Raw genomic sequence first — 13153 nt, 5'->3', positions numbered from 1 at the left:
CTGTCGCGCCGGGCCGGGGAGCGCAGAGCCCCCACGTGTGAAGCCGCAGCCTGTCTGCAGTGTTCCGCCCCTGGGCTGCCGGGCGCAGGCGCCGCGCATCCTCCGCCACCGGCGCGTTGGGCGGCGGGAAGGAGCCCCCGGCTCCGATCGCTTAGGGGGCGCTGCACGAGCCCGGCGAGAGCACTGCCTGGGTCCCGACGAATGCTGTACCTACGCCGTTGCCTACAATAGTGCTCATAGACAGCCCAGGCTGGGTTTTGGTTTTTTTTGGAGGGGTGGTGGGGAGACTAGGCCCAGCCAGCTGCTCCTTTTCCAGGAGGGAAGGAAGCTAAGGGGTGCGTGGCCAGTCCACGCCTTTCCACAAGGGCAGAGGCTGGAGCCACTGCACTTTTCAGGAGAGGGAGGAGAGCAGCACTGTTCTCATCTCCATTTTATCACACAGCTGCCAGTACGTGGGGGTTTCTTAAACCTCCTGGTCCTCGAGCCACAAGCAGGTAAGACTCACTTTTCATCCAAAGGCAGAACGCTGGAACCAGCTGATTGTGAAAAGCTTTCCCCACAGCAAACTGTAGAGTTTCAATACACAGAAAATAAATTTCCCTTCATTATTTTTTAAATCTGCCGCTTAGGGTTGCCAATGCTAGAACACAATTTTAAAGAAGCCCCCGAGGTAGCACTAGTGATGCAGATGCTACAACTAGGAAATCATTATATAGAGAGATACAAAGAAAGGTACAAAACTGTTGTACACACATAATAAAATAGGCAGTAGACCTGGACTTGCTAGAGTACCATAGCCCCATTATTGGTCACATTACAATCACGTAGTTCTGTGGATCCTTTGGTTTTGACACACTAGGAGGCATAGGCTGTTCATTTTAGGCTATGCAGCCAGGACAAAAGTAATTGAGTGAGGAAAACCTGCAAGAGCAAGGACTTGGGGCATTTCCTGTACTTGCAATAATGTATGTATAGATGTAGGCCTTCTACTCAACTGTAAGTGACATAATATTTCAGCTGAGTATCCCACAGCCCTCAACTTTTTTTTTTTTTTTTTTTTTTTTTTTTTTTTTTTTTATCCTCCTCCTGGAGATACAATACAAACAAATTCATTCAAAGGAAAAATTTGGTCCTGCCCTTATTTTAGTAGTGTACGGTAACCTTCTACACAGAATGCTGCAACATTATATGACAACTGGTATGTAGTGTATATACAAATACTACTATATCCATATGAACAATGGGGAAACTTTTAGCATGATAGCAATTAATAGAAATACTCCATTTATGTAACAATGGGGGTATCTGACCGCTTTACAAAGAAGCATACAGTATTATCTCAACTTTACAGATAAGAAAACTGAGGCAGAGAAAATAAGTGATGTGATTAAAAGGTATTTAAGACAGAGACAGGACTAGTCTTCATTGGGGGTTGGTACAAGAGCTACCCCACTGAATTTCTATTCAAGGAGTCTAGTACAAATGCTCTATCAAGTGGAGTAAACTGCATCTCCTTTGTTCACAACTGCAGAGTGACTAAAAATAGTTTTAAAATTTAAAAATGGGTTTAAGTCTAGATATATTTAAGTACGTTTATATTTAAAAGGACTTTTTTAAAAGTTATATCAATTTATGTTAAGGTCTAGATTATAATCTGTTAAATTATTTAAATTAAATCAGGTATTCAAGTAGTACATTCATTGCCAAAATTTTAAGAAGAGTTAAACCACAGAACTGCTGAAACTGGTGAAGCACCTGGAACTAATGGTTGTTGAGGCACTAACCCACTTTTCACAGTAGTAGCCTCTTCTGCAGAGGCATTTGCTTTCTTTCAGTTGATTCAACTAGTTCAGTTTAATGATCAGTTCATTCAAAGTCAAGAAACTGATTGGGAGTTGAAAAGGCAGAAAAGCTTGTTTTCCTCTTCCAATCTGTGATAAACCAAGTGTAAGGATGAGATTTACCAGTTAGAGTTACTGAAGGCCATGGTGACCAGAACAATCAATTCCATTCACTAACTAGAGATAAGCCTTTGCTTAATAAATAAGTATTAAATGCAAAACATGTTTTGATAAACCTTTTTCCTTTATGGATCCAACACATTTAAGGTAACTAAATAATAAAAACAGTTTTAAAATGCTAATTTTTGGTGCATTTTTAATTGCACTCCAATTTCCATGCAAACAGAGCTTACCATAAATCATGAGTAAAAAAGAAATTATATAGTAAATAAGAAATGCATCATTCATAATTTTCTAACATAATAAAAATGTGAAAGTGAAGAATCTGAATAACTGATGAGCTATACAATTGCTTAAATAAATATGTATAGATTAGTGTATCCTGGTTAGCAAAAGATAGCAAAATTTAGTATAAAGGTTATATAGTTAACCCTTAAAACATGTTGATTTGCAGCTATCAACCAATGAGAATCAAGCTCTCTAAGATTAAAATTATTTAATCATGGTTTCCTACTTGGGCTTGCCAATTTTAAATCATGTTTAAAATCAGTGACAAACCCCATTGATTTAAATCTATTATCCTGTTAGTTAAACATCTTACAATGCAAAAAAGCAACGAAATAAAGTGAAGGTGTTAACAAATATAAAAAACAAAATTTAGGCCCTTTTCCTGCGAAGACTTTACACTTGCTCAACTTTGCAGACTGTGTTCAGTGACTCATAAGGCTGACATCAAAGTTATTAATTTATCCTGAGTGTAAAAAGTGGTAAGAGCTCAGATATTAGTTGTGAATTTGGTCTTGGGTAAGAGCCTTCATTTTACTAAAGTTCTCCCTTTCAATATAAAAGTGTATCTGAAGGGCATCAGTTACCTATAAGTAGTATAGGTTAAATGCTGCTTTCCTGCAGTGAGTAAAGAAATTGGCTCTGTGCAAAAGTATCTATGGCCCCAATTCTCAAACAATATTGCATGAGTTGTCTCGTGCACCCATGCAGCTTTCATCGGAACCCAAGAAGGGATGGGAAGAAGAGCGCAATGACTGCACTGCTACTTTAGTGTCACCACATTCCATGATAGTAAGTAATAAAATGCATTTTAACTTACAAAAGGGTGACCTACACTATTTCAGCATATTAAAAGAGCAGTACGTTTAGACATTCCAGGGAAGCTGGATGACCTGTAGGTCATTAGTTCAAAACCAGCTCAGTTTGGAAGTGACTAACAGTAGTTTCCATGTGATGATTATTCAGTAGCCTACATGATATATGTTCACCAGGAACTGGACAAGGGCACACCATATCAACAAGTGCTCATATCACATCAATGTCTATGGTACTCTTGTTAGCGCCCAACTACATACTTAAGTGCTTTGTTGAACCTGGGGCCAGGCCCAGGGAGGACAAAGACTGAATGAAGATAGAGACAAAACATCTTCTCACGCTTAGAACAGGTATCTGGAACAGGATTGAGGTAGACTGGTGGATTGTTGTGGAGGGACCATGCGCTGCTGCTTTCAATGCTGTCCCTATTTTGGCAACTTCAATATCCAGAATTACAAATATGACATTTCACAAAAATACCAAAATGATATTTCCAACATTGGAATCTTCAGCTGTTTGTAACTGAAGTATGTAACTGTTCAGCTTTTGTCACTTACCATCCTATATCTGCACATTTGTCAATTTACAATACTAAAAACACCAAACATACCATTTATATATAAAGTATTTATTTAATGCACATATTTACCTACAAAATGTACATCAGTTAAAAACAATGGAAGGATAAAAGTACAAAACCCCTGGAAGAAACTTTAGAGGCAAAGGATTTTATTGCTGCAATTAAGTGAAAATTTAACATACATTAAAGTCAAATTATGCTCACTTTAAGAGACAGCTTTGCTTGTCTTATCTGTAGTGTGAGGTTACTGTGCCGGCAATAGCTGTGTGTTTTTATGCAGTCTTATGCTCAATTAAATTAAAAAAAAAATCTGAAACAGGTAAAAGGCACCTTGAACACTTAAAATTAAACTGTTATGATTATGGTAAATATTTCAAGAACTATTACACTGTGTATACATAACAGCCACACTTACTCTTAACACTTTAGAGTTTTATTAATTTATTTGTGGCACTTTTCATATATTTCCTTTATCAAATGATTTTGATCTGAAGTTAAACATTTACAATACTAGTTTCATAGCCAGATTATCACAGCATAAAATCCATTCTTAAAACAGTATGATTATGGAATTCAGATATAGTATAGAATTTTTATAATCTGAAACACGTAAGCATATTTAAGAGTTTTTAAAATGTTAAAATCATTAAAAATAGGTTGTACTGAAAATTAGATCAAAACATTGAACTAAGGATAACCACAGTGAAAGTGGCTGAAGTACTGTATGTAGTTAGACAAGTGATACTTTCACAAATTTGCAATATTCTTAAACATAATAAGACTTTTCCCCCCACCATAGATTTCTCTTTTTTGTTGGCTGATTCCAAAAACATCGTAACCAGAAATGAAAAAAAGACAACTGTAATTAATAAGTACATTAATAAAAAGCTGTGGGAATGGCAAATAAGCATCCCTTTAAATACTGGTTCATGAGAACAAGAATCCACACAGCACGTATTCTTCTTTGCTTAACATTGGCATTGATTTGCTATTTACAGTAGTTTGCAAAAACACATTATAAAAAACAAATGAGGTTTGGTTTCCAAGTTTAACTTGGTAACCAATTAACATACTTCACCTGCATGTTTTGCTCTACCTGAAGAACAAAAGTGACACTAATACTGAAAAAGAGGTAATCAAAAGTAGCAAAAGCACTGATAACATGAGGATAGTCAAAAGATAATTTAGACAAATATGCCAGAAGGTAATATTGCACACTTTTCACTGTCAACTGTAAGTAAGACTCTCACTCCTAGGCAACTGAAAACCAGTCCTGTTTGGCTTTTTGCTGATATACTACCTTGAGAAAATGTCATTTTTGGTTTCCCTGGTAGTGGACAGAGTTGAAGAAAGATAGCGATTATTGAACATGGGGCCTAGGTTTCAAAATTAGTTTTCCAGTCTGCAAAAGAGAAAAATTAAAGTTAAAAAACCCCTGAAATTTAACAGTCTTATTACAAAGTGAATGTTATGTGTATTAATTTCTCTTTAATCTGCACTAACGGGTGAAAACTAAGGGTTTGCATCCATAGAACCATTAAGTGACTTGTTTCACATTTTAGCCATACATTATTTGTAAAAATGTAAACATGCACACTTAGGCTGTCTACCCTTTCAACAGCATGGAGAGTACAGGCACTACATGTTTCGCTAGATGCTGCAGTAAAAGGCTCTGGCAACAGGGAACTGCCCGACCCTTTCCCTGCTGCCATCCACCACATCCAGCCAGAGCCTTTCCCTACAGCAAAGAAAGCTCTAGCAGCAGAATACGACACTGCTAAAAATAGCAGTGTAGTCTCCCATAGTATAGACATGGGAGATACTGGTTGGGTGGTTCACACAGGTAAAGCGGTCTACACGCCTCAGCCTTGTCTCACCATCTACTCTGCTATTTATACCCATGCCAGCTAGGATTGCAGTGTCTCTTCAGGAAGAGAGCAATTTCCCCTTTTTTGCATTTATTCCTGCCTTCAAAATGTGTACATACAGTCAGATTAGAGTCACTTACATCATCGCAGGACATATTATACTCTGCCAAGACTGTTCGACATCGGGCTGCTATACTGTGTGGATTTCGTCAAAGGAAAGTACTAGACAAAGATTTAATGTGGGCTGCAGTTACAGTAAGAATTACCTCAACTTTCATCTGACAAACTGTCAAAGGATACATTGATGGTGCCACCACTCTTTTGTGTATTCCAGCAAAGAACAAGCCTATAAGAGTAATACAGCTAATTGTGAAGAATGGATGATTCCACAATGATGTGAAAAAGGACACCTATGAGAGAAATCAAATTATCTTGAAGAAAAACTATTAAAAGATTCCATGATTGAAGGGACATCATCAATCTGGACACTAAGTATTTCAAACCTAATGTTTAGGCCACTAGGCTAAACTGGAATAGATCACTTCAAAATTCCCTTGTTACTCAGAAGTTACCCATTCCTTGTAACCCTGCTACTCTTTGTAGAAAGTGCTTCTACCAAACATCCTTCCAGTGAGTATCCCTTCTGCTTTCAAATATTCTGGAAGGCAACAGAAAACATTCTCCCATTTTCCTGGGAGATGTCCCAATTACAGCAGCTCCCCAATTAAATGATGTGCTGTTTAAGAAAAAAAAAAACAAGTAAAATTTTAGATCCGCTATCCATGACCTTTTAAAGTAGGGACAAAATAGAGTGCTAACATCTGAAGAGAGCTTTTAAAACTATGAGACCTGTGGATATTTTATCATCAGCTTTTGATTTGATAGCTACATTTCTCACTATAATAATGCTGGTCGAGTTTCTGCAATTAAGATCAGTTTCTGTTTTAAAGTTCCATGGGAACAGTCTCTAAAATTGAAGAGTACTTTCCTGTTAATGACACAAAAGTAATCAATTGTTCGTCACTCATCTTGTATTTTTCCTTCCACTTCTCAATAGAATGCAACAGCTGTATCTCAGTTTATTGCTAAGGTGTAAAAATGAAAATAAGTTAAGAATCCTTTATCAATTTTCTTCAGCTTAGTGGTAAAGCGAAGTGCCTACATTCCACTCAAAACTCAGAAATTTTCTTGCCACATAATAACGTTCATTGGATAACTATACTTTCAGATAGCAGATTTCTAGGCTATCTGTGAAACTACCTTTTATCATTTCAATACAAGCTGCAAATATCTGGCCTGGGCTGAAATTTAGAATATTAAGGCTCAGGCTACTCCACCCACACAATTCAGGAAAAAAAATCAGTTTGATCATCTTAGGTAGTATTAAATAAAGGCTTAACTGCATAGACGCTGTATGCATATATAGGGTGACAAATTTTAAATTGTCCCACTGCTACGAAAAGGGGGAGATATTTCCAAAGTGCAGAGGTACACAAGAAAAAAAAAACAAACAAAAAAACCTTTTAGGACTAATTAACTTGCTAATGTCCTCAACTTCCATTTTCTTGATTATGGATCACTCTAGTTGAAGGTGACCTCTGCACACTATGCTCTATAGATAGAGAACAAAATTATTACTCTGAGAAAATCACCCCAATTCAGCAGTGGAATGCCTCAAGTATTCTTAGTCACCCCTTCAAAGCAAAGTGATTCCTGTACTGTAAATGATCCACTAAATTTGCTCTTAATCACCAATGTTTTGATTCAGTTACAGAAATAACCCTGCCATGAGCTTTTCACTTTTCAAGGCATTCCACAACTCCACACTACATACACTTGTTTTTTATCATCTAAATTCCAAACATACTGCAAAGCCAAGAAATTATGAGACATTTAATATTTCAACATTAGAGTATATCTTACCTTCTGTGTTTCAGGATCTATTAACCAATTCCAAGCACCAGTTGCTGTGCAGACTGATACCACTATAAGAATCACTGATGAAAAATAGAAGTCATAAGCAACACATCTGGTTCATATTCATTAGAAATGTCTTATTCAAAGCTTTGAAAGAGATTACATTTTATTTTCTTTCCCCTCCTCATTCTTGATTAATGAGAATGTCCAAAGAAGAGCAAGATTTCTCTGAAGAGTTCTACCTGCATATCATGTTAGTTTCTCATTTGGACTCCCACCTTTCTATTCGTGAAGTCAAAGTGGAAGGAGGTAAAAAAATGTTTTATAGTTTAAAATAATGCAACCCTTTGACAATTTTATAAGCCTCTAGAGAGGACAAAAAGCTAGTACCAGAGAGCGTTTTGATAAGTAAAGACATCCTGTGGATTGGGGGGAGATGAGAGGCACTAGACACAGATTTAGAAACAGCTGGAAAACTTCGGGAAAGTAGTACAGGATAACTTTCTGGAGCAACACGCTAAAAAGCCAAACAGCCTTATAGTATTCTGCATGTAACTTCCAAGGGCCAAACTAAGCTGCCAGTCCTGTAATTTGCTCTGCATGAAAGCTGCCTGCAGGATCAGGGCCTACAACTGAATCTCACCACAACCTAAGATGTTTTATCATGCTCTTTTCATCAATATGCTCTTATTATTGATGAAGGTTTGTAGAAAGGGTAGAAAATATAATGGAATGTATGTAGCACGAGTTAAAAAGTTTCCTGGCAACAGTACATGGGAAGTTGTTTTTTTTTTTTTTTTAAACTAAGCAGCAGCACTTAAAATAGTTTGGGAAACTAATTCCAAACCGGCTCACTATAATCAAGAGAGATAAGGGGGCAAAACATCAGGAATGAAGTACTGCAAGATACCACAGCCTATTGAAGGATACCAAAACATGAAAGGAGAAAAAAAAAAAAATGAGAAATGGATAAAGATAGGAAACAAAGAAGTAAAGACATATTAGAGAAAACTTAACTCTCCAATGTCAAACAGCGGTGTTACCAATACTTGCAATTTCATTGCAAGTGTTTTTCTTAACACTCCTGCCCCAGAAGGCAAGTGATTATGCAAGAATTTTTTTTTTTTTTTTTTTAAATAAAAGCTAACAGTTTTAATTCTAGACCTCCACTCACGGTTGTGGAGAAAAGCCTGAAAGATGCAAATGGAGTACACTTAAAAGCTTCAAACCTCACTGCTTGTAAAGCAGACTTGTGATTATTTAATATTTGGGGCTGGCAATACTGATAAAAGAAAAACAGTCCAGTTAGGGGATGGAATTGGCACATTCTAAGGGGACTGAGAAGTTTATGCACCATATAAAATGAAAGTTATTTCTCCTGTTTCACACAGAAAGATAAAAAAAGACCAACCTATATCAATACCAGTTTCCCAGGAACCGAGCAGTTATTATCAGGTAACAGAATTATAAAGTTACTGGATGCCACGTAAAGAAAGTTTTTTTTTTTTGGTTTGTTTTTTTTAAACACACACTCTCTTTATGAGTGCACTTTAAGTCAGTAAAACCTTAGCCTGCATTTAAAAATATTTGAATAGGTTTGGAAGAGATTTCCAACTATTGGAAAGTGAACACACCCATAAAATAATAAATTATAGAATCAGTTATTGGTAAATTGGTTTGGGGAAAACTTTGGAACCTAATGAACAGGAGAAAATTGAAAACCAATTGTTTATTGAAGGTTATCATGGTGAAAGACAGCCTGATTTGGAAACCAAATCCCTTGATACAGCCACAAAATAGATACAAGACTGAAAAAAGGTAGTGCAGATTTAATCACAAAGCCTCAATGTACTTTGTTCTGAAGAGTTTCTTTTAAAAGATTAATTCAATCTTCAAAGCCCATTCAATCCTGGCCCACTCTCTGAGGCTGCCTAGAAGATCATACTGATTATGCTTCAGCTTTGTTGTTCTTGCCAATATCTACTTTTGAATAGTGAGCGGGCAAATACTGTAAGCATTTTGTGCACATGGTGTAGATGCAATAGTGTTATATCACTTTAGTTATTTTTGTTAAGTTTGTGTGTGTTACCTTCAAATATTTAAAAGATTTTAGGCTAACATTCAAAGTACATACAGTACATTTTTGAAGCATGGATTTGTTTTTGTAAACACAATCAATCCATAGGGATATCCATCAGTAAATGCCAAAAGTAGTATTAAAGAGTTAATCCAATGTCTCCTTTAAAACGTTAAGCTTACTTCTCCAACGTCCTGTAGCTGGTTGCAAACATGCAATATATTCAGTAAGTCTTCTTTCAAAAGCCTTGAGATCTGAGGAAAAGGTCAGGCAGAAATCTAATTAGTCGTGGCCTATTAGTTGAACTTCAATAGTTAATGCTTCAAATCCTATTATGTTACTTATGCCCTGTGCAGCTCAGATTCAACTTGCAGAGGAAAGCTGTAATGGATCGATGTAAATCATCAAAAAAATCACAAAAGTATCTCATAGTAAACAATGGTGGATGGAAAGATGCATAGCATTGCATTTCAACACAGCTTTAGAACTCACCATACTTTTTGGTCAAGCCCCCCCACCAAAAAGTAATATTCAAGCAACAGGCATTTCCATATAAAGAAAAGCTTTATATATATTGAAGAGATCAGAATACCTTGACAAGGTATCCCTTTGTAAGTCTAACTGCAGGCCATTCATATTAATTCCTTAAAATACTCTAAAACAAGGTATATTTTTAAATGTAAAATGTGTCAGAAAAACCCTATTATACTCTATGGTCTGTGCTAATGATAAGTAGAGTTAGGTATTTTGGTTGTGATTACAATCATTTTTGTAATGAGTTATGTTGATAGTCTAACTTAGTTGGCATCATTTGAGATTTTTACATTTATTTTTTACATGCCACTCAGCTTGGACAATGAAAATACAGTCAAATCATTTAAATTTTAGCCAGCTTTACAATCTGACTTATGAAGTAGTATGTTTGTCTTTACAACATTACAGGGGAACTGTTTAACATGAAGAGAAGTATACTTTAGAAATACTTTTAGATTTTAAAAAAGTCAACTATTCATTTTAACTTTCATGAAGTTTTCCTTTTTAATCAGAGGAGTTTGGGGCCTAAAACTATTCCACTAACTTATTAGTCTAAAGTTTGAATTTTTTATTAACAAAAGTCTATACTTTCAATGTAAACTGGCGTAAAGTGATAACATGAAATTATTTCAAAGAATAGCAGTTATATAGCAATTTAGAAGTTTATATAAATTGTTATACAACATGAAATGTCACATTCTAATTAAGGTTACAGTGCAAAAACTACAAGGAAAATACCTTTATTAAAATGTATGCCTGTTACTGAAATATGTACTTACTCTAAAATACATGCAGAGATTATTTCAATGTTTATCTACTGGAACAAATATAATATTTTAATGTTACTCAATAGAAAACATTTGAAAATTAGATACAATTTGTAGTGTTTTTTTTAAACAGTATATATAAACTTTGAGCTACAGTTTTTAAGCCTTGGGAATCCCAATTGTTAAGGACCTCTTTCAAAAAAAGGATTGTTTTACTGTTTAAAAATGTGTGTCTACTAGTTCTAACCAAAGAAATAATTCTGATATATACAGTGTTACAATGAGTGGTTGACAACTAGTCATTTCAATTTTCTCATAATTTCCAATATTTTTGCTAATGTATCTACATCTTGTTTGTTCTATACAAGACATTTACTTATCTAATTTTGAAGTACTGGTGTATTATTAAAATATTCTCCTGGATTGATTTTTCCCCCCCCAGAAAAAGCAGCTTTAAGGTCCTTCCAATACCCTTTACTACACATCCACACCAAAAGTTAAAACAAGTATCCGTTTGGTCAAATAAAGTGAAGCTCAGTGAGCTGTATTTTTCTTGAAGAAAAAAAATTCCTTGGCTAGATTACTACATCTCAATGTATTTGAGATATAGAATGCAATTAAAGAATTACACCTATGCTGAATCTCTCTCTTACATTAAAAAAGGAATATTCTATGACACGTTTCCCACATGTACAGCAAATTTTTCACCAAGGCAGAAATAAACTTAATAGACCAGAGTTTAAAAGAGAGGCTCCCTCATGAAACAACGCAAACAAAGAAAGGTTACAAGAAAGGAAGTTTTGCAGACGACTGGCCTGTTCCCTGTGGAGAAAGCCGGTGCACGCACTCTCATTCAAATAACTTGGCTCAGTTAAAAGGTAAAACGTTGCCCATTTTATAACCGAATCCACGGTCTATCGTCAGTCCAAGGCAAGCGCTGCTTACAGAGCTCCATCAATGAGCAAGCAAACGAAAACCCAAACCACCCCCCAGGACTGCTTGAGTCGCCGGCTCCTCGCCCTTAAACCACTCCCCCCTCCCCAATCGTCTGATGCTGTGGGCACCAGGCAGGACGGAGGGACCTTGGCCTGCGGCAGGTTTGCAGAGCTCACCTTTGGCCCTACAAAACCGGAGGCCCAGAGGCGGTCAGGTGCGTCCCTCACTCCCTTTCCCCGCCCCGCAGAAACTTCGGAGATCGCCTGAGCTCTGGGATTGGGAAGGGGGGGGGGGCCCGCTGCCATTGGCCAGCTACGCGCTCCCGGGCAGCTCCCTTTGCCGCCTCCAGCTGAAGGGAGCGGGCTCAGGGCGGAGGAGAGACCACTCTGGGGCGCGGGAGCCCCACAGACAAGCTCCCTCGGCGGCGGCGGCCGGTCATCCCGGCCTCCTCCGGGAGAGGAGGGCCGGTCACTGGCCCGGCGGGGCCCCCGCCACTCCCATTACCTTCGGCCTGCTCCAGCGAATTCATGGCGGCTGGGGGAGGGCGGTAAGAACGCACGGCCGCCCCCTCCTCAGCGTCTCGAGCCCGTTCCCGGCCGCATCGCAGCCCATCCGGCCCGGACTCAGACAGCTAATTCCAGCCCCCACCCCTTCCGCACTCCCCGCCCACCCCTAAAAACAACGCCGCACCCCATTGGACATCCTCTCCGGATTGCACCCCTCCCCAGCAAGCCCCATTTTCATTGGCTGTGAAGGGAAGGGGCGTGTTTGCAAGGGCAAAGAGCCAAGCGGGGTGGGGGGAGTCTGCACATGGCTGCTGGGTGACGTTTCGTTAGGGCGGGGCGCTGATGCAGCTGCAGGGGGGGAGCCCGGCCGAGCAAAGTCTATGGCTGTTGCCTTTCTTTTGTGTGTTTGTAGCCCTGAGAGCATCGCTCTGCACGTGAAAACCAGAGCAAGGAGAAGCCTGAGCCAAAGGCCATTGAAATCAAGATTCCTTTGGATCAGTGCCTTGATCTCCTATGGGACAAGCCCCAGACCCTAAACCTTGGTTAGACTGACTCTAGGTGAGCCTTGCAGTCCCTTCTAACCCGGTGATTGCATGAAAACCTATCGTATTGGCACACTGATTATTTATATGTTGAATAGGTTCCACTCTAACATTGTAGTCCAAAAAGTGAGATAGCTTATTTTGATAAACTATTTTACCATCCATTTTCATTTTTGTTTTAATGTTGCATGTAGGTTTGATTATTCATGAGGATTAATGAACTGATAGTGGTTTACCGTCACCTACAGCTCCCCGCCCTCCTGCCCGCCCCTGAACTCCATCCAGCCGCCCCTCAGAGCCTCCTTAGCCTCCCACCCTCTGCACGTCGTGAAGGGCCAGGTTGGTGACCCTCCCCTGAAATATA

At 38.4% G+C, this 13153-nt stretch overlaps 1 protein-coding gene across 1 annotated transcript; it reads right to left on the bottom strand.

The window, feature by feature from the left end:
* Positions 1-3674: 3674 nt before the first annotated feature.
* CNEP1R1 (CTD nuclear envelope phosphatase 1 regulatory subunit 1) lies at positions 3675-12381 on the bottom strand. The gene is made up of 6 exons (XM_067550730.1): positions 12246-12381; positions 9687-9758; positions 7434-7507; positions 5811-5920; positions 5651-5705; positions 3675-5044 (listed from the first exon to the last, which is right to left on the bottom strand). Exons 1-6 carry the CDS (start codon positions 12268-12270, stop codon positions 5003-5005), a joined length of 378 nt encoding a protein of 125 aa, XP_067406831.1. The 5' UTR covers positions 12271-12381; the 3' UTR covers positions 3675-5002.
* Positions 12382-13153: the final 772 nt, after the last annotated feature.

This window comes from Emydura macquarii, unplaced genomic scaffold, assembly GCF_026122565.2.
Source record: "Emydura macquarii macquarii isolate MOO-44397 ecotype Brisbane River unplaced genomic scaffold, CSIRO-AGI_Emac_v2 contig_295, whole genome shotgun sequence".
Classification (NCBI taxonomy): Eukaryota; Metazoa; Chordata; order Testudines; family Chelidae; genus Emydura; species Emydura macquarii.
This window is presented reverse-complemented; position numbering and strand designations above follow the sequence as displayed.

Coding starts and splice junctions, on each gene's coding strand:
- CNEP1R1 (XM_067550730.1), bottom strand. CDS start 12,270: ATGAATTCGCTGGAGCAGGCCGAAG. Junction 9,759..12,245: donor TTCGCTGGAGCAGGCCGAAG/GTAATGGGAGTG, acceptor CCTTTTCCTCAG/ATCTCAAGGCTTTTGAAAGA. Junction 7,508..9,686: donor AGCTACAGGACGTTGGAGAA/GTAAGCTTAACG, acceptor ATTTTTCATCAG/TGATTCTTATAGTGGTATCA.